The sequence below is a fragment of the Heptranchias perlo genome, chromosome 31 (genome assembly GCF_035084215.1).
Source record: "Heptranchias perlo isolate sHepPer1 chromosome 31, sHepPer1.hap1, whole genome shotgun sequence".
Lineage (NCBI taxonomy): Eukaryota > Metazoa > Chordata > Chondrichthyes > Hexanchiformes > Hexanchidae > Heptranchias > Heptranchias perlo.
In genome coordinates, this window is record NC_090355.1 from 24,683,312 (window position 1) to 24,705,707 (window position 22,396).

General features: G+C 44.8%; 1 protein-coding gene across 2 annotated transcripts in view; it reads right to left on the bottom strand.

The window, feature by feature from the left end:
- Positions 1–3,452: 3,452 nt before the first annotated feature.
- Positions 3,453–22,396, bottom strand: part of si:dkey-34e4.1 (carboxyl-terminal PDZ ligand of neuronal nitric oxide synthase protein) — a 133,941-nt gene continuing 114,997 nt past the window's right edge. For both annotated transcript variants that reach the window (XM_067969750.1, XM_067969751.1), the window contains 3 exons: positions 17,424–17,589; positions 15,472–15,826; positions 3,453–11,057 (listed from right to left, as the gene is read on the bottom strand). In XM_067969750.1, the coding sequence (XP_067825851.1) occupies positions 10,469–11,057; positions 15,472–15,826; positions 17,424–17,589 (1,110 nt within the window). In that variant the 3' untranslated portion in view covers positions 3,453–10,468. The remainder of the gene's footprint in view (positions 11,058–15,471; positions 15,827–17,423; positions 17,590–22,396) is intronic.

The following is a 22,396-nucleotide window of genomic DNA, read 5'->3' on the forward strand; positions in this document are numbered from 1 at the left end:
TGAATTATGGTCAGCAGCAATAATGGATTATAAATTATATTTCACAGTTCTCATGACATATTCTGCTTAACACACATTAGATAGGTAAATAGAAAGATAAGACTTAGATGTAAATATGCTATTTAGAAATATATAAAAAGACACAGGCAGGTTCGGGGCCGTCTGTTCTGAATTGTATCAGCTCCGCAAAACAGAGAATTTGGAACTCCTTCACTATTTGTGCTACGATGGGGACTCACACAGGTTAGAATTCAGGTCAGTGGACTAACATCGTGCAGTATAGCTGTGTTGCAGAATGTACATCGAGTTGTTATGAATGAGTTTGGGACTCAGTGGCACCATTTGATTGATAGCAACAGCTAGTTGTCATGGAACGTGAAATGACTGAGCATTCCAAACAATCTATTTGTTCAAATCCTCTCGATTCTTCCAACTTTTTGTGAGAATTTTTTAGTGCTTTGAAATTCCATTTTGGATGTGCATCCTCAGCATCAAACGACGACTAGATCATGTGTAGAACGGTTAGAAGCAGATTAAAGCTCCCTCTACTCGGCTCCACCAACGTGCCTCAGGAGCCCCAACTCCAGGAGAGCAATTCATACTGCACCAGTGTGATAGTTTCCCATTTCCCACGCCCCTCCAAGTCAGCTCGTACCCATACCCATTGAATCATAGAAAATTTACGGCACAGGAGGCCATTCAGCCCATTGTGTCCGCGCCGGCCGAAAATGAGCCATCCAGCCTAATCCCACTTTCCAGCATTTTGTCCGTAGCCTTGTAGGTCACGGCACTTCAAGTGCACATCCAGGTATTTTTTAAATGAGTTGAGGGTTTGTGCCTCCACCACCCCCTCAGGCAGTGAGTTCCAGACTCTCACCACCCTCTAGGTGAAAAAAATTTTCCTCAGCTCCCCTCTAATCCTTCCACCAATCATTTTAAATCTATGCCCCCTGGTTATTGACCTCCCTGCTAAGGGAAATAGGTCCTTCCTATCCACTCTAATTTAGGCCCCTCATAAAATATGTGTTGTGTGTAGGAACTCAATTCACGTAGGACCTTTACAGAGGAGACTTTCGTCCCATCAATCTCACAAGGCTTCACCACATGTACTCTGAACATCCCACTAAAGCCTCACAGATGACTGCTGGAGAAACTGACCAAATGGACACCCTTGCTGGAGACAGTCTGGTCCTACCCTTAACTCCAGCCGTTTGGCTAGAAACGGTGTGAATGGCCCGTTTATGGCATTTCCGCTGATCTTCCACCAAAGTTACGCCGGGAGATTGGGACATTTCCCGTGGAAATTCTACCCCGCCCAGAGGTTATTGTGGTATTTGTCGATGTGGTCAGGTGGACTGCAATGACCTCTTCCAATTCGCTACACTCCCAATTTTCAAGTGGTGGATCATTCTTTCAATATAGAAAGTAGCCAAAAGTGGCCTTTCAAACCTAAGCTTGGCGCCAGCACTGCCATTTGATTCATCTTAGAATCATAGAATGACACAGCACAGCCATTCGGCCCATCGTGCCTTTGCTGGCACTATCTTGTTAACTCTCTCCCAGTATAATTTTCACTTTTTGCGAATGTAGAATTACTGGGGGGAAAAAAATTGGATAGGGGCCGTTTTTGGGCGCAGGTAGCGTGATGTGCTGTTACCCCGTGCCCAATGGCCCCTGCGCAGGCAGGACGCAAGTTTCGGCCCACCCGAGGACTCACCTGCAAATCAGCGTTTCATTCCAGGCCTTGCAAATAGAATCAATGCAATTCACACTTTCCACCATCAGGAGAGCTCAATCTCTTAAAGGGAGAATGTTTCTTAGAAATTTCTTAAAGGTAGCTGGTACCTGTTATTTGCTGAAAATAACAGTCTACTGTCTGCACAGAATCTGAACGGAGATCAGACATCGCACACGTAAAACACAGATGCAGGTCCCATCCCTATGTTTACACACTGATGAGTTATGTTAAAACATTGAATAGAGGTTGCACACTACTAAATCCCACATCCTCCAATCTGCACACCAGACCTCATCAATCTGCCGATCTGAGTTGGTACCAGGCCTGTGAGAGTGCATGCACCAAGGTTCTCTGATGATGCACTAGAGCCCTTGGTGCAAGAGGTGGACAGAATGAGGGACATCCTATATCTGCGGGGGAGGGGGGTGGGGGTGTGGGGGGCAAGAGGCCCTCCAGACATATATCCAAAAGGCAGTGGGAAGCAGCGGGGGACAAAGTCAATGCCAGGCGCACAGCATCATGAACAGGGATGCAGTGCAGGAAGAAGTTCAATGCTTTGACATGAGTGGTCAAGGTGAGTGAGGTCAACTGTCAAGTGGCATCTCCTACCAACTGCATCACACACTACGCACCCATACCAAAAAACTCTTTCCATCAGTACTCAATTCTTCCAACCAGATGCTTCCTCTCACCCTTACACATTACCACTGTTTCAAGCCGCCCACCCACAACTCACAGGCCACACACACTGGCAGCTATTCAACCATGACAAGCACATCACCCAGACACGTCCCGCTTTCTTCCAGGAGAAGGTGGCGCATATCACGAGGCAGCAAGTGGCAGTGGCATTTAGCCCATTGAGCCTGTTCCGCCATTCAATGAGATCATGGTGGACCTGTGACCTAACTCCATATACCTTAGCCCCATATCCCTTAATACCCTTGGTTCACAGAAATCTATCAATCTCAGATTTAACTTTCACAAGTGAGCTAGCATCAACTGCCGTCTGCAGAACAGCGTTCCAAACCTCTCCCACCCTTTTCATGTAGAAGCATTTCCTAACTTCACTCCTGCACGTCCTGGCTCTAAATGTTAGGCTATGCCCCCGCGTCCTAGTATTCAAGTGTAGGAGACCTCCAAAAACAGTTACAAATGTCTCGGCAATAATCCAGCCACTAACCTGTAAATCCTGCATGGTCCCTTTAAATAGCGCTAGTGGGGGGCCCTCCAACACACGTTCAGATGGTCGGGGTTAAGACTGTGCACTGAGTTGAGCGTTAAGTTCCAAAATGGTGTCTATCATTTTAACTCAGCATTGCACACTGATTGAAGCCATTTTCTACCTTCATAACATGATTCCAGCGTTCGTTATCTGTGCTAACTCCTAAACCAAGATGGGGTCTGGCCCACGTCACGCTGGAAACACGCGTGCGCATCCAAGACGTCATCTTGGATGTCGGAGAGGCCGTGTAGCGCCGAAACAACGGGCGCCACATGGCCCAATTTAGCGCCCAATGTCTCTTATTTTGTAGAATTAAATGAAGCCACATCACAATGGCGGGCATGGATCATTTTGCTTCCATAGTATCAATGGAATTTGAATTAGCATCCGCCCTACAAATATTTTGCCTCATTTATTTAGCTCCATCTCTTACTTATTTATATAATAGAAATATTACAGTGCGTACATTGTGAAAATATCACTCAACACATATTTTAACAAACTTTATCAGACTTTATCTAATTTCATCAAGCTAGGTGTAATACAAAGCTCTACAGTACAAACTCGGCAGCAACAGCAACATTGACTTGATGGACCAGAAAGTAGGGAAAAAAAAATCAAAATCCAACATAAGTCATGATATTTCTTTCAGAAAATTCACATTCGCAATCATATTTACGCAGTAATTACATTTACAAATAATGTATAAAATGGGAATACAAAATGTTTGAAAGGACAGCTTATTCTAAGTGCTTAGCTATTACCTCGCAACTGCCAATGCTGAATTGCTACATACATTAAAGTTAGTTCAGTTGTTGGCAGTGTATATCAAATATATTTTCTAAATAGCATTATATTATTTACTTATGGCTACTCTAAAGCTTTAGGAACATACAGTACAGAAGGAGGCTATTCGGCCCCTCGTGCCTGTGCCGGCTCTTTGAAAGAGCCATCCAATTAGTTGCTCAGGTTTCTAACCTCTAACACATTCCAAGCAGGGGTTGATGCATGATAACACAAGGTCTCTCCATAACTAAACCACAGCTCCTTCAACATTCAGTCACCATCCAGCCCACACCTTTCCGTAAGAGGCAGTGTCAAAAAAAAAAAAATTCTTGGTGTCTCAGGCAGCACCTTCTCTGTGTGAGTCTTTGAAAGCAGCAATGGCTTTTATAGTTTGTGCTTACGGTTTGCTGAGTTCTGCCAAACGTGGCGTCTGCACCACATTCCTTTAAAAAGATCCTGGTCTTATCTGGAATTTGCAATGGCCTCGATTAGTAACATTACTCCTTAATGCTGTGGGCTTATTTGGAGGACTGTGAAGGCTGCAGCACTGGGGACCTTCTGTGAGCAGAGAAATGAAACATACAACAGCACGATGCACACATTACGAATGTCACAATATACCTTAATCACTGCAGAATCACAGAATCTTACAGCATAGAAGGAGGTCATTCGGCCCGTCGTGCCTGTGCTGGCTCTTTGAAAGAGCTATCCAATGAGTCCCACTCTCCTGCTCTTTCCCCATAGTCCTGCAATTTTCTCCTCTTCAAGTATTTATCTAATTCCCTTTTGAAAGTCACTACTGAATCTGCTTCCACCACCCTTCCCGTAGTGCATTCCAGAAACATCATGATTGTCCGTATGTTTCAAGCTGGTGTAAGGAGTACACAGAACAGCTCAAAGTTCTGATTTTGCAAATCCACTTTTATAAGTAAAGATATTTTTAAACCTGTACACGCACTTGTTGCGATTATAAAATGTTTCCAGATACTATACCCGAGATTATCCACCCTATCATTCCGACTGCAGAAATAACCAATTAACTGGGGAAAGCACTCATTTTCTTCTTGGAAAATTTGGCTTTAATACCCTAATATAACAGTGCGTTTTCTTCCAGACCGTGTTTAAATAGTTTACTCCCCGGTAGCGCTCTAAATACACACAGTTCAGACTGAATTCTTTCACCAGACACCACAGTGCCAGCCAATGAATTGGAGGCGGGGCAGGATATACAGCAGTGTATTTTACAACAAAGTCTATTTACTCAGCAGTCTGTTTACACAATGCACTACAGCAGTCTACAGAGTCTATTTAAAGAGTCTCTATGAACTACAGCAAACAGAACTCATGACCAAAACTATAGCGTCTCCTGATAAAAGGAGAGTGATTTCTCCAGCGAGATGCAGTGAGTGGAGGATAGTTACATAATACAAATTATGTGCATAGAATCAATCCCAGTCACTTACAGCAGTGATTGACAGGGGAATTAGGGAATCATCACTATAAGCAACCATCTTTCACTGGTGGTGTGTTCATCCTGCTGGTTTCAAGCACTGCTCCTCCTGAACGCTCTTCTTTCCTATCCATCATTTTAACCACGAAGCAGGCTCAGTATCAACATAGCAAGAGAGGCCGTTCTTCTGGTTACAAAATAGACCTCAAGGGCCACAATTTTACAGCATCTTGTTAATTTTGTCTGAAAAGGTTTGTGCGTGTAAACAGGGGTGCAATACCAGGAGAAAGCAGTGATGAGCATTAGTAATTTGGGCTGCAGTACCCCGACTGGTTCCCTGCCATCCACTGGGAAGATTTCAGCTGCAGATGTTAGTGTACTAGCGTACTTGCACCACCAGCCTCTCATAATTGCCCTGGCTTCTGAGCTGCAAACTAGTGAGGTAGAGCCAGCAATCGTGGTGTGATCACGGAGACGGTGGGGGGGGGGAAGACGGCTAATTTTAACCTAACTCACCAGGCGGGAAACCCACGGGACCAGGTGGAACACCCCGCCTTATATTACTTTCCATTGACTTTAATGGAGAGTAAAGTCGGGCAGGGTGTAAAACCAGTGTTGCGCCCAAACCCGTGGGTTTTCTGACGGGTGGGTTAGGTTAAAATCGCCCCCACTTGAACCTGAAACTGGCCTCCACTGTGAGGATCCAAATAACCTCCAAACTGAAAACACCAGAAAGAAATAGTCTCAACAGTCATCGTCGCTTCTGCAACATCTGTGAGGCATGACAGTTTTAAACTGTAGTGATACACCACCAGGTTAACAAGGGAATTCAATACCACTTGATGCTGGAGTTATTGCTGTTAGAAAGTGCTGAATGAGTAGAAAGATTCAAACCAGTGGAACAGATGGCAGATGGCCAAGAGTCTGCAGCTCAGTAAAACTCTTGCCATTTACAAATGAATTAGGCTCCAGCAGAATCAATAAAACTCGGCATTTAATACAAGTACGTTAGAATGGAACATACGCCAAGCGATTTAACTGTACCCAACCCTCCAATCAATATTACAGCAGTTGTTTCCTTATTTCCAATATGAAAACACTTGCAATGCCAGAAACTTAGAAATTACTTTGTAACAGCTAGTAATTTGAAGACCTTAAAATATTTTTTAGCTGTCATCAGCAAACCTCAGTTACAGAAAAACTTGCATATAAATAATAATTTTGGGTACGTAATTTTGTTGATGCCCTTCATGCAAACTGATCTCCAGCATCGATGAAGATTTTCATCCAAAAGCCACATTTACACCAAGAATGTTCAAGTCGTTCCTCTTGAGTAACACCAAGTTCCTCATTTACACCATTTGAGTAAAAGGCCTACTTGAGATCTAAAGTGCAGTAGAGAAAGGAGACGGACATGCCACATGTCCTGTTACCATCTTTAAAAGCCCCTCCAGAAACATTCCAAAGTCTCCCAACTTCACACTCCCAACAATCATTCACAACAAAGTCCAACAAGTTTATGCATCAGGAGAGAGAATCAGGCAATCCAGATAGAATCTGGGCTCAAGATCCCCGTTAATATTAGAGTTTAGTATAATGAACGGTACGACCTTGGACCATGAGCACAAGACTGGCAAACACAAGTACAAAATTCACAAGCCCTGAGCAGGGTTAGAAGTTAGAAAAATGTTTTTCCCAGCACTGGATATTGGAGATGTGGAACAGACTCCCAGAAAAAGTAGTCGGCTTGGGATCAATTGATATTTAAAAGAGGGCTGGATCGATATTTGTTGAAAAGGTGGGGGGTCGGGGAATGAGGGTTAGAGAGACACTAATAGCACTGCTTGAATTTATTTTTTGAGAAGGGATAGGGAACTTAGTGTTTGTTAAAGTCGGGGGGGGAGGAGGATCAATCGAGATGGGGGAGGGTAAGAGGCCATGATAGAATAAATATGCTTGCATAGTGGGTGTAATGAACTGAATGGCTTCCTATGATTCAATCTACTCCTCACAATTTAAAATTATTTTTGGCTAAAACAAATTAGAATTAAGCAATGTAAATTACTCGTAAGTGGAGAGTTTACAGTGGGAAAAAAATAGAATTAGCAGAGAATTTGAATTAGCCTACTTTGGATTAAAATGAGTAGTAACTGAGAATGGAAAATTTAAAAAAGTTATGGGGAAAGGGCAGGGGGATGGGACTAAATGACTAGTTTGAGAGATCCAGTACGATGGGCTTAATGGCCTCTATCACTGCCATAAAATTCAATGGGATAAATTTTGACTTTGTGCAATAGTGTAAAATGGGTGATAGTGAATTGGCAGCCTGTTTTAATCTCTCCCGATTTTAATTTCTGTTGACCATCACCCGTTTTACACTATCGCACAAAGTCAAAATCTACCCCAATGACTCTAGGATTATCAGAAGCCCAAACCAGTTACAAATTTCCTACAAACACCTCAAGATGTGTTATGTATGGGAGCCATCATTGTGCCTGAGCCAGTGCATCCAGCTTCAGTGAGATGGAAATGTCAGTGACTTCAGTCGAAACAAGCCTCACCTAATCTACATCAATGTAGCAAGACAAGTTGGATCTATCTTAAGACCATAAGATCTTAGGACCAGCATGTTAAACAACTTAGCTTTAAAAAAACCTTTTAATCAAGTAGAATGAGTAAAATACAATAATACCCTTTTATCCTGGCTACGTATCTACTGTACCAGTGACCCTCTATTCTTATTGAGCAGATTTTTTAAAAAATGCAACTGTTAAACCATCTCAATAAGATCATTCTGCAGGGACATCGTTTAAAATGATTTCTGCCTCGAGTCATTTCTGAGCAGGACCATTTCAGCCTGTTAACCAGTCTGCAGCCTGACGGGATTACAGTAATGTGCTCGATACCTGCCTCGATGAGATAGCTCTGCTGAGAACATTTCTGCCATCAGCAGCAGACCTCAGTACAAGGCGGGCTGCAAATCTGTGGGAAAGTTCAATGGGCTGCCTCCAAACCCTGGGATTAAACCGTTATCTTTTCTTTCAGACATTAAAAATGACATGACTAGCAGCTGTTGGTGACTGACAAGGAGCATTCCCATTTTTACATGATTGTAGAACATTCCCATTTCTACGTGATTGTTATCAACAGTTCAAATAAAGATCATCTGCATATCAAAAATTAATTGGCAGGTTAGCCAATGGCGCAACACTGAGCCAAGCCAGGTCAGACAATTGGGTCTCAATAAGATCATTATGCGATGTCTGTGGTACTACAGTCAGGTAACACTCAGGGATCAAGTGGCAACTGCAAGGATGGTGGCCCCCATACCACACTTGGGAAACTCCTAGAGGTAAGTTTACAAATCAGCATTGGCACAACCCTGAGGGCGGGTGATCTGCCTGCTCTATTAGATATGGATGGTGTGTGGCTTGGAGAGACCAATACAATAGGAATGGGTGAAAATACTTCAAAGAAGGAGTTTCATTTGTAACAAAAATCAAATGCTGCAGCTCTCCATTTTTTGAATTATTTCCTTCCGCTTTACAGTGTACATAATTTCCAGGTGGGTGAAGATCTATCCCTGGTTGTCCTACTCGTTGGGCAGTAATTATGAAGTAGAGGCCAGGAAGTGCGCAGGGATTCACTGTCAGATTTTTTCACCAGCTCTCTGTATCTCTACGGACAACCAGGCTGAGATCGGGAACTCGCTGTGCGGAAAATCATAGCCGAGAAGCTGCTTACCCAGGATGTTATGGTGAAGCAAGTCAGGGGATAAACTAGCTGTGTTACCAATCCATATCACAAGGAGGTTAAACACTACTGAAAGAGAAACTACTCGGCTGGCATGTCTCTCTGGATCGTGGGGAGGAAGAGGTAGGCTGATGGTGGTGTAGACCAGTCCCCTATAGCCACTGGTAGGGCTACAGCAGTGGTAATCTACCATAGGCATAGCCGTTTCAGTCTAGCTCTTGCGACTTTCAGATACGGCGTTTGCAGTCCTATTCTTCTCGCCCGATTCTTTCTCGACAGTCAAAAGTGGAAGGTTTCACTGTAGAACACACATCCGCAGGCCCAAACGGGGCCTACCTCCCTCTTTGCTGGCTGCCCAGCCTCAGATTCAAAATCAGACAAAGCAAAAGTCCAGGAGGAAATATTCAGTATTTGCATAGACTTAAAGCAAGGTGCAAGAACTCTACTGTCACATCACCAGGACGAATGGCCCAGCACCAGTCCCGGGGGAAATGTGCGCCTGAATGGGCGGAAGACAGAAGTAGCTCAAAAGTTATATTTTTACTGACTATCCAAGGCAAGAGTGATCACAAAACTTCTGATCCATTTCACAACAGGACATAATAAGGTTTTACTCAGATGGATGGTAAGAATTAACACACATCGTAATGTATTCAAAGATGGTTACATTATTATATATTGTGTATAAAACTGACTCAATGTAAAGATGTGTATATTTTGGTTTCTTAGTAAATGGCAGTGCAAGAGTAGCAGTTCCATCAGCTGATATCACTACGTGGTCTTCTATCGATACTGTGAACAATGAAGATGTTCCAGAACGTGACGGAAGCTTCAGCAACAGTGTAATTTTCATTGGAAAAAAAAAAGACATCTCAAAAAAGTGGAGCGCAAGTCAGTGGCAGTGAGGAGTTCTCCAGGTTGTTACACGTCAGATGGCTCGCTTCCAGAGGCCGAGGAGAGTAATAACATCTTTCAACAAATCTCCCATTTTTCACAGACTACAGGTAAAGGAACAGAAAGACAGAAAGCACTGGCACCAGCAGTTTGATCTCTGGGATTAAACCACACTGAAAAAATAAAACATTTGTGCGTAGGCACCTCAGACATGAGAATATTGCACACGATACTTTATCTCCTCTATTTCCTGATAATTACATCCCAGGAAAATGTGTGTTGTGCCCCTATCACATCCCTTGTTGGTTTTGGAACTTATGCAGCCCGTCTACAAGTTAAGCCTAAACCAACTTGGGATCATGTAGCTGGCTGTAATTCAGCCCTGACCATCCAACATCTCAAATAAATTTGGTGTTCAAACTCCGGTTGTCCTACTGGGTATATGATGGACAAATCCCCCTTCAGAAGAGTAATGATCACAGAAGTACTATGAAAGGCTTCCAAAGACCTATCGAACCTTTCTATAGCTTGAACTCAGCTGTTATTGAAACGCACATGAATATAACTTGAGTCTACTGAAGGCGGAGGTGTAATGAAAACATTTCTGCAGCAACAAAGAAAAGCTTTAGCCAGAAGTTAGATGATTTAAATTTTGATCCTCCGTATCCCCCATCGAGGCTCTTTGATGTTCTCTTGAATCTTCAGCATCATTGTCCAACAACTCATCCTCTGAGAAGCTGATGTGCAGGCAAGTCTCGTTGACTGGTGGGGAAAAGGGGAGGCTTCCGTTGGCATAGTCCAGACCGTCACAGTCGCTGGTCGGGCTACGGAAGTGGAAATCTACCACAGGCAGTGTTGTCTCGGCCTGGCTCTTGCAACTTTCAGATGTGGTGTTTGCAGTCCTGTTCTTCTCACTTGACCCTTTAACGACAGTCAAAGTGGAAGGCTTGGCTGTAGAACAGAAATCCGTGGGCCAAAACATGTCCTTCCTCTCCTTTGCAGGCTGTCCGGCCTCAGATTCCAAGTCAGACAGAGCAAAAGCACAGGAGGAAACATCTGTAAAACTCGATGCGTTCGAGCCGTGCAGCAGGCTGTTGATAACCACTTGCTCTATGCATCGCGATGTTGACTCAGTGGCTATCAGGAGCGATCTGGTCGCACGCTTCCTCATGACAGGTGGCGGTGGGTTCAGTCGTGGAATGGTCTGATTAAACCTTGAACGAACAAGGAGAAAAAAAAAACAGTTCAAACTTGTCCGGCTGCTCTTTCTGGTCACGTTTCACTAACTCCTAAATCATTGTCTAGAAGCCATGAAATTGCAGTCAGCCATGAGGCGTTTTCTTATTAAAAACAATGATTTGAGGTTAATGTTAGCTGTGCGAAATAGTCAGCTTGCCAGCTTTGATAGGCCAATTGCAATTAAATGTCTTGACAGATCCCTCTGTGTGTTGTCTGTAAATGCATCTTTATATTAGTAGCCCTGTCTTTCAGATGAAAGCTCTGTTGACTGCTAGACATGATAATAGTCTGCAATTTGACTAATTTTATGGTTTGGAGTACAAAATGAAGAGAAATGTTACAATAAAACAAACTGCTGGATAATGGCCACATTTAACAGTTTAACCATCTAGGCTGGGAGAAAGGAGAGCTATTTGCAATTTTAAAGAACTCTCAAATCCAGCACAATCTTAAAAATAGGCTTTCAATTTAATGGTGACCAACAAGAGATGGAAGCAAAGTACAATCTATAGTTACGTTTGAATTGTTTTCCATTCAAATTTAGTTCCACATGCAGCAAAAAAAAGGAAATTTTCACAAATGGCAATCTAAAGGTGGGTTTTAACTCGGGGCATGAGTGCAGTGTGCGAGCAGTGCCCATGCTGGCGTCAGCGTGAGGCCTGAGCCGTTTTAACTCCCGGGCCTCAGGAGGAAGGACTCCTGCACAAATCCGGTGGGAATGAAGAGGCTCCAGGTATCTTCCCCACACGTGGAAACAGCACGATTAAAATGGCGAGAGGTGCGATGGGGTCAGGAATGCGGTGGGAAGCGCCCGGCTGTTATTTTAATCGCCTGCACCATTCTGTAACTGACGGTGGATTAGAGCTGGTCAACTCCATTCCAGATAGAATTTAAAAGGAGCACAGTGCTTGCTAAACACTTTCTGCTCCTGATCCATATATGTCCTGCTGGAAAGTGCATGTGTGTGGACTTCAGGTGAGACAGAATTGGACTTGATTGTGATGACACATTAGACTCATACATGAAGAACTGCCACTTCAGTGAGTTATCAGAGAAGACCAAACAGGAGCTTTGGTAAAGATGAGGAGAAAATTAGAGGGGGCGGGGGGAATTTTTAAGAAGCCATTTTTGCACTCTGCTGGAGAGCTGAATGCCCCCCTGCCACCGAATCCAAAAAAAAGGTTGTAGGCCCCTGATGATAAATCCATGGCCCAACAGCATCTCCAGGAAAAAGCTTCAAGTCATTCACAGGAGATTAGTGAGGACTTGAGGCAGTCACCCCTTTTATTGTACTTCTAAAAATAGAAAAGTGAAAATTGCCCATTCGCTGCAGTTCAGGCAAATCTTTGCAATAGATGCACGGAGCAGTGAACTCTTTCAAGCCTGAATGGGCACAGTTCTTTTTTCAAGCACATCTCATTTCCATGAAGTAGACAGACTGTATCCAGTATCACTCCCTGCTCTTCATCATGAATGCAGTTTACCAATTACCATGACTAGATCTGTGATTTGAATCCCTGCGCCAGCTGCCTTATTTCTCAGAAGAGAAATGCTTAACCAGCACAGCGGAGACAGCCTAATGATTTCAAATCCAATTTTATTAAAGAATTTAATTTTTTTTTAAATGAAAGCAAACACGCGTTGTTTCGTTAAATAGATCAGCTTGGGTAAATGTCACAGTGATGGCTCAATGCTGCCAAAAGTACAAGCTGATTTCAACAAGGTCTTCATCAAATCGGGTATGAAACTGCATTAAAGGCAGATTCATCTAAACTCCCCAATAGCTCTGTGCAGTGTGTAGCATATGATGAGAGTCCTGTCTGTGTTGAGTTTGCTGATCTCAGCCAAGTCAGAAGCAGCGATGTTACAATGGGCTTCAGCATCTGCAGGCTGGAGGAACGGCAGAATGGCTTTGATTCCTGATCACTGTCCGATCACCCTTGTTAAAAAGGTGTGTGTACATTGACACTAGGTGAGGATGGAATCAACAACAACTACTTGCATTTTATCACACTTTTAATGTAGTAAGACATCCCCAAGGCACCTCACAGGAGCGTTATCAAACAAAATTTGATACCGAGCCGCATGAGGAGATTTTTTTTTTATTCGTTCATGGGATGTGGGCGTCGCTGGCAAGGCCAGCATTTATTGCCCATCCCTAATTGCCTTTGAGAAGGTGGTGGTGAGCCGCCTTCTTGAACCGCAGCAGTCCGTGTGGTGAAGGTTCTCCCACAGTGCTGTTAGGAAGGGAGTTCCAGGATTTTGACCCAGCGATGATGAAGGAACGGCGATATATTTCCAAGTCGGGATGGTGTGTGACTTGGAGGGGAACGTGCAGGTGGTGTTGTTCCCATGTGCCTGCTGCTCTTGTCCTTCTAGGTGGTAGAGGTCGTGGGTATGGGAGGTGCTCTTGAAGAAGCCTTGGCGAGTTGCTGCAGTGCATCCTGTGGATGGTGCACACTGCAGCCACAGTGCGCCAGTGGTGAAGGGAGTGAATGTTTAGGGTGGTGGATGGGGTGCCAATCAAGTGGGCTGCTTTGTCCTGGATGGTGTCGAGCTTCTTGAGTGTTGTTGGAGCTGCACTCATCCAGGCAAGTGAAGAGTATTCCATCACACTCCTGACTTGTGCCTTGTAGATGGTGGAAAGGCTTTGGGGAGTCAGGAGGTGAGTCACTCACCGCAGAATACCCAGCCTCTGACGTGCTTTTGTAGCCATAGTATTTATATGGCTGGTCCAGTTAAGTTTCTGGTCAATGGTGACCCCCAGGATGTTGATGGTGGGGGATTCGGCGATGGTAATGCCGTTGAATGTCAAGGGGAGGTGGTTAGACTCTCTCTTGTTGGAGATGGTCATTGCCTGGCACTTGTCTGGTGTGTATGTTACTTGACACTTTTCAGCCCAAGCCTGGATGTTGTCCAGGTCTTGCTGCATGTGGACTGCTTCATTATGAGGGGTTGCGAATGGAACTGATCAATATGCAATCATCAGCGAACATCCCCATTTCTGACCTTATGATGAAGGGAAGGTCATTGATGAAGCAGCTGAAGATGGTTGGGCCTAGGACACTGCCCTGAGGAACTCCTGCAGCAATGTCCTGGGGCTGAGATGATTGGCCTCCAACAACCACTACCATCTTCCTGTGTGCTAGGTATGACTCCAGCCACTGGAGAGTTTTCCCCCTGATTCCTATTGACTTCAATTTTACCAGGGCTCCTTGGTGCCACACTCGGTCAAATGCTGCCTTGATGTCAAGGGCAGTCACTCTCACCTCACCTCTGGAATTCAGCTCTTTTGTCCCTGTTTGGACAGGTGACCAAAAGCTTGGTCAAGAGGTAGGTTTTAAGGAGCATCTTAAAGGAGGAGAGAGAGGCAGAGAGGAGGAGAGGTTCAGGGAGGGAATTCCAGAGCTTAGGACCTAAGCAGCTGAAGGCACGGCTGTCAATGGTGAAGCGATGAAAATTGGGAATGTGCAAGAGGCCAGAATTGGAGAAGTGCAGAGACCTTGGAGGATTGCAGTACTGGAGGAGGTTAGAGAGATAGGGAGGGGCGAGGCCATGGAGGGATTTGAAAACAAGGATGAGAATTTTAAAATCGAGGCGTTCCAGGGCCGGGAGCCAATGTCGGTCAGCGAGCACAGGGGTGATGGGTGAATGGGACTTGGTGCGAGTTAAGATACGGGCAGCAGAGTTTTGGATGAGCTCAAGTTTACAGAGGGTGGAAGATGGGAGGCCGGCCAGGAGATCATTGGAATAGTCAAGTCTGGAGGTAACAAAGGCATGGATGAGGGTTTCAGCAGCAGATGAATTGCCGGGGTGGGCTCCTGGCAGGATTTCTGGATGTGAGCGGGGGGGGGGGGGGGGGGAGGAGGAATATTGCCGCTGAGGGGCTCAGGTAAGGGGGAGGGGAAGAGAAAGGGGGAGAGACAAAAGCGGGAGACACAGAGATTGAATAAGTGAAAAATTCAGATGATAGAATATATGCTTATTTCTTAAAATGTTAAAAAGCAATCAAAAATTAGAAAACTGACAAGAAATTTTGCAAACGCATTATATTGGGTGCTGTGCCTTCTGGTAACAAGGACACCATTGTAGATTATGTAGTGGATTCCCTTCCCCTCTTGTTCTTTTGTGTTGTCGTCAGGCAGGCGACATCATCACTCAGGAACGGAAACCATTTTCCTTGCGGGGGTGAAAGTGACCACTGCCCATCCTTCTCAGTTAAAGACACGGAACGGAGCAGGGGAGGTGTCAAGCACTGAGGAGCCAAACAGTCCACGGCCTGCTCACTCGCTCACTCCAACTGGGAGGGGACAGTGCAGGGTGTGAGGTAAGATAGCAGGGCCAATGGGAGTATGTACTTATGTAGAGAAACAATACATTTAACTCTACCTTTCAGTCTTTGTTTCCAGACTTAGGTCTTCAAGTTTAAATGAAGCTGCAATCTCTGCCCAGGCAGTAGTTTTTTCATTGACCTCTGACCCTTCAATTCTTCTGCTTGCCTCTTTCTTCCCGTTCGTTGTCCGGCAGTTGCTATTTTCCTGCTTTAGTTCAGGGTTCCCTTTGCCCACATTCATGAGATTTACGAAAGACCGGCTGTTGTCATGGTCATTCAGTTTGCTTGGCCCACAAGAACCGGTCAGAACCTTTCCAGGGGTTGAGGTGGAAGGTACGTTCATTATGAGATCGTGGTTGTGAAGATTCAACAATGAAGTTTGTTCTGAAATGGAACTGATACTTGGATCAGCTGGGGATTAAAAACATAAAACATACTTCAGTGATTTGTAGGCTCCCACTCACTCAAGGTTAGGACCAATCTAAAGTAACCCCCTTTGGAACAAGCTTGGGGTCGTTTAATGTCCAAATAATCCCCGAAAACAGCAATCATTATTGCCACCTTTCACTGATATTAGTGGTCAGCACATTTGGAACTTAACGAAAAAATGGAGTGTTAAATATTGGATTGGATAAATACTTGAAGGGGAAAAATTTGCAGGGCTACAGGGAAAGGCACGGGAGTGGGACTAATTGGATAGCTCTTTCACGATGGGCAGAATGGCCTCCTTCATAGCTGTATCATTCTATGATGCTTCTAATGGGTGTTTTATATTGCACCAGGGGACAGGAGCAACAGCTGGAAGCCCCAATTCAGCAGAAGACACAGTGCAATGCTCATTATAACTGTGTGGACTCTCCTGCATGTTCCTACATCCCATAACCGTGGTTAGTACAATAGCAGTGACCTCATTCTTGGACCTTAGGCTTTGATCAATCATTAATGGCTGGTGTCTCCACAACTGGATCATCAGGAATCAATAAATCTACGTTAAGTGATTTTACACCGACTGTTATCTTAAGGAAATGGGCCGCTGCTGTTTGGATGCATTTAATGCCCTACTTCTACTCGATGTGTGTCATTAATTTAATGCAAACAAAGTCACAGTACAGAGCTGCCAAATCTCACTCCACTTTGGCTCTGGATGTGCAATCGCCATCAAGATTCACCAAATCCAATGGTGGAGCAACATTGTGATAGTCCCAGCAGACACAAGCTCCCAGCACAAACACACACTGAGGTTCGAGTGTGATCCACTGGTTAGTAGACGGCAGGAGGTAGATATAATGTACACACACCCAGGTTCTACCAGCCACACACAGTCCAATACTCTGGCGTTCTCTAACACTCCAAGCAACACTGCACATGGAGGCACATGCATCATCCCTTGTGCATACGTGCGAATGCACAGTGACATCCTGAAGTTCAGAGGAAGCCAGCGTCTTCTGTTACGGGTGGGCGGTATAATCTGACTGATGTGTGTGAGGTTCTTATTTAATATATCCCACTCACACTGTCAACTTAGTACAACATTGGCACTAGTCAGTCCGAAGAATTCAAATCACCTCCAGCAGACCAGTAGAACAAGTGATGCCCCAGTTGGCATGTTTGGGCTTTGAAAGCCAACTTTGATTGTTCTGCGTCAGTGCAGGGGAGCAGGACATGTAGAATTGCCCATAATATCAACAAATTTGCTCCACCTTATGGGACAGGTGTCTGACTCTGAGTGACTGTAAGTAATAATTGTATTGAGAGTGGGAAACATACATATGAATAAACCTTTACAGGAATTTCTACTCTCCACATAAGGGCTCTGTGGTACTCGGATCAAAGTGCACTTACACTGAAGAACTGTGTAATATTTATTGATTTTATGAGAGAAGTTAACTTTACTAAATTGCATAGCAAACTGCTCCAGGTGTAACCTTGCCCAGTCTGTGCCAACATGGAAAGTTGACAAAGGATTCTGGTCATTATTGGTCGGTGTGCACCCGGGAGTGTTCCTTACCGGTTTGCTGTGCACACATTCTGATCTCCAGGTCCTTCAGCTGGTTGACCAAGAGGGAAACGTGCTGCAGGAGGTCCCTGTTTTGTAACATTAGCTGGTGAACGCGGGCCTGGGCCTCGATCCTGGCAGCAGTCTCGGCTGACAGCTGGTCTTTGAGCAGATGAACCTGACAAGGCAAAAGGAACAGTCGCTGTGACTTGTGAACAAGAGGAGCTTTGTACTCGGTGCGGTGACCCCATGCAGACTTATGGTACAATCAGCCAGCTCACAGCTCATTGAATGGCTGAGGGCCGACTGCTGAAAGATACCGTCAGATTTTAACTGTGTGCACTTGAGATTGGTTGAGAATACCGTGATGATTTGATAGTGCTGCTGTGATACTACAAAGGATCTAATCACATGCAAGCTGGAGGTCTGAAGCCCAATAAAGACACAGATGCTTGGCAAACAGGCTCCAAATATTACAGCATTAAAATATCAAATGTTCTTTTGGTGTAATATTGAATAGCAGTAATGAACGGTGTTTACTCTCTCAGACACTCGAGCATCAACCTGTCCCATCAATCGTCCCAATTTATCCTCTACTTAGTGAGACAGCGTGAACATAAATCCATTACTGCTATCCTGTTGTTTAGTCCCAATTAAATGTTCTGAATGATTTGTTGCTCATACAGACCCAACCATTTCAACCCGTCGTATAAAAACAGCCCACTACTCTGTAATAGTCATTTGAACCCAGAGATGAGAGAGATTGTGGCCTCAAATTCATTCCCATGTATTTGTGTTTTCATTAAATTTACGGTGGAATTATTGCATCGTTACGATTGGCTGGTGGAGGCTTCTCGACAGAAGGTGATGTCGTGCCAATGAATGAGTGGATCTGATGTAATCGCTGCAGGTTTATCGAGCGACAGTCAGCAGCGAACTCTCTGAAAATGACACTGAGTCCTGCTCTGTGTCTCCATTCCCATCACAACCAGGTATTTAATGCAGAACCTGTTTACAAATGACACTGCAAGCAGTTATAACAGAATCTGTGCAATATATAACAATAATCAGTAATTAGTAGAGTACTTTCAATAGCCTATTAATTACTGTTACAAGTATCAGGATACGAATGCCCAATGCATTCATGTGACACTCCTCTGCTATTTAATGCTTTAAACCACTTATTTTAAATGGGTTACTGTCTCTGTTAACAAAAAAATGGGCAGAATAATATCATATGAACAGATGAAGTGTTCATTGGTAATGTTGCAAGCACTCATTCCTAGGCTAACACTTAACACAATCGATGGTTCAGGTAACAGCATTAACCATGAGAGTGAAATCCATCTCAAACATTACAGACTTCACAGTTTCCTCCTAGCTCATTTTACTGCATTGCGAAGTTAATCAATAACCTGGATTCTTATTTCTGACTGTAGGTAATTTTGTGAGCACTCCATTATAATGCGATCAGAGCCCTCCAGCTGGGCTAATTTTAAAAAAAATGTAAAATACAAATTTTTGCTGGACTCTCTATCTCACAGCAGAAGATGTCCCACCTGCTCCCCAGCGAGCTGCCAGTGCCTGAGTTAAATGGCTGTGACTGCAACTAAAGTCCAGTCGGTGGACAGTTGCCTGGTGCCCTTCAATCTGCCACTGAAGGGAACATTTTGACTTGGGCTCTTAGCAGATTTATGCCTGTAAAACCAATGGTGTTGTCCCTCGCTCTCCCTTATTAATGTCACTACGGTGCTAGTTTCTATAAACTTTATTCTCTTGTTTCTTCTACACTCCAAACATGCCATCCCACCTGCTCTGCCTCCTCTCTGCTCACGCACTGCTCAGAGATTAAAGCTCATTGCACCGTCTCCAACTGTAATTCATTCATTCCCAGATACTCAATACTGGGGAACTCCTTCCTCCTACAGGCTTTTAAATATTAAAATCACTGCTTTTTAGCTTACTGGGGTGTTCCCTCCTACTCTGCTCCAGCCTGGGTAGGGTCCTGGATTATGACCCTTGGCCCTTGAAATAGGTTTCTCAACCAAAACAAAAAGGAAATCTGCTTCTTTGTGCTGTACATCGGTAAACGCTGCACCGCTGAATCCATCAAAATCTGTCAGGGGACCAGACAAGGGAAAGCGAACGAGTGGGAGACCAGTGACCAGACAGGGTGAGAGGCCAGTGACCAGACAGAGGGAAGAGAGTGGGTGATAGACCAGTGACCAGACAGGGTGAGAGACGACCAGTGACCAGACAGAGGGAGAGAATGGGTGATAGACCAGTGACCAGACAGAGGGAGAAGAGTGGGTGATAGACCAGTGACCAGACAGGGTGAGAGACCAGTGACCAGACAGAGGGAGAAGAGTGGGTGATAGACCAGTGACCAGACAGGGTGAGAGATGACCAGTGACCAGACAGAGGGAGAGAATGGGTGATAGACCAGTGACCAGACAGAGGGAGAGACCAGTGACCAGACAGAGGGAGGAGAGTGGGTGATAGACCAGTGACCAGACAGGGTGAGAGACCAGTGACCAGACAGAGGGAGGAGAATGGGTGATAGACCAGTGACCAGACAGAGGGAGAGACCAGTGACCAGACAGAGGGAGGAGAGTGGGTGATAGACCAGTGACCAGACAGGGTGAGAGACCAGTGACCAAACAGAGGGAGAGAATGGGTGATAGACCAGTGACCAGACAGAGGGAGAGAATGGGTGATAGACCAGTGACCAGTCGGGGTGAGAGAAGACCAGTGACCAGACAGAGGGAGAGAATGGGTGATAGACCAGTGACCAGACAGAGGGAGAGAATGGGTGATAGACCAGTGACCAGACAGAGGGAGAGACCAGTGACCAAACAGAGGGAAGAGAGTGGGTGATAGACCAGTGACCAGACAGAGGGAGAGAATGGGTGATAGACCAGTGACCAGACAGGGTGAGAGACCAGTGACCAAACAGAGGGAAGAGAGTGGGTGATAGACCGGTGACCAGACAGAGGGAGAGAATGGGTGATAGACCAGTGACCAGACAGAGGGAGAAGAGTGGGTGATAGACCAGTGACCAGACAGGGTGAGAGACCAGTGACCAGACAGAGGGAGGAGAATGGGTGATAGACCAGTGACCAGACAGGGTGAGAGACCAGTGACCAAACAGAGGGAAGAGAGTGGGTGATAGACCGGTGACCAGACAGAGGGAGAGAATGGGTGATAGACCAGTGACCAGACAGAGGGAGAGACCAGTGACCAGACAGAGGGAGGAGAGTGGGTGATAGACCAGTGACCAGACAGGGTGAGAGACCAGTGACCAAACAGAGGGAAGAGAGTGGGTGATAGACCGGTGACCAGACAGAGGGAGAGAATGGGTGATAGACCAGTGACCAGACAGAGGGAGAAGAGTGGGTGATAGACCAGTGACCAGACAGGGTGACAGACGACCAGTGACCAGACAGAGGGAGAGAATGGGTGATAGACCAGTGACCAGACAGGGTGAGAGACCAGTGACCAAACAGAGAGAAGAGAGTGGGTGATAGACCAGTGACCAGACAGGGTGAGAGACCCATCAAGTTGCCAGAAAGTAAAAGAACAGGCCAGAATTCTGAGACCAGATGGAAGGAGCAGAGATACAGTAATAGAGAGAGTGACCAGGGGCATTGAAGGAGAAAGTAGGGAAGCAATCTTTTTAAGAAGTAGAGGAAACTACATTTGTGAACCTTCACACATACCCCGGTCACTCAAAATGGACCAAATGTGTCCAGTTCACAAACCTACAGGATAGATAACGATGAAGATGGGCATTTGGCCATCGAGAAAGACACTGAAGGCACCCATTACAGCACCCAATTGTTTCTGAAATGACTGCAGGTTTTTTTTGCCTCCACTATGCTTTCTGGAGCTGTAAGTTGCTTGACCATTTGTACCAGCAGACAGAGTACTTTAGAAAAGCTAAATACTGCGGATGCTGGAAATCTGAAATAAAAACAGAAAATGCTGGAAAAGCTCAGCAAGTGAGGCAGCACCGGTGGAGAAAGAAACAGAGTTAATGTTTCAGGTCGAAGACCTTTCGTCTGCCTCACTTACTGAGCTTTTCCAGCATTTTCTGTTTGTATTACAGTATTTTTGAAATGATTTCTAATAGTAAAATTATGCAGATTATAATGGAAAAAATAAATGGAATTGAGTCAGTAGAAAATATCAACCAGCGGGGAGTAAGCCTTATATGTTGCTGCCACTGGACGGATTTTTTGCAGTAAATCTTTCTGCTTCCAGCTGCAGGGTGAAAAGGAACATCAGGAAAGATGTGACGGAGGATTGGCCTACAGCACCATCCAGTGGCGATGCTACGCCTGCACACACCTGGTGAACATCCTCTGAAAATGTACCACGACACCATTGGATGCTGGGATTTCATTACCCTTTTGATAACTGACTTTCCTGTAAGTTTTCTGTAATGCAGCATTCACGGTGATCTCCTCAATTAACCCCAAGTCCCACAGAACCACTTTTGCACCAAGTGTTTATATGTGGGAGGTAGGAACTAAAGTCAAAAAGAGATGCTGAGAACCAGAACTGTAATTATCAGATTACCGTAGCAGTGTTCAAACACGGTCAGGAACAGATTGTAATAGAAGAACAACCCCTTTGTATGAGGAATCTGCTTGTACTGCAATCCATATAATTACTCATCTGACTGTACAAGTGTATTACTTCTCAGTGCACTGTGATGTAACAAAAGCCTTTCTCTGATCTAATATTTTCCTGCAGTTCTGTTTGTTTCAGAAATTCCTGCTGCAGAACAGAACGGCCCCGGAATATTGGAATTCCAGCTCGATTAGACAAAGGATCCAAGACTGAATTCCAAATTCTTATTAAGAAGACAGTCCACACAAGCTAAATACCAAAAGAAAGAAAAAGGGAATGCCTTATTGAAACTAAAACTCAATCCACTTTCTCGAACACTAAGTCATTCTTTCCCAGCACTGGGAAATCCT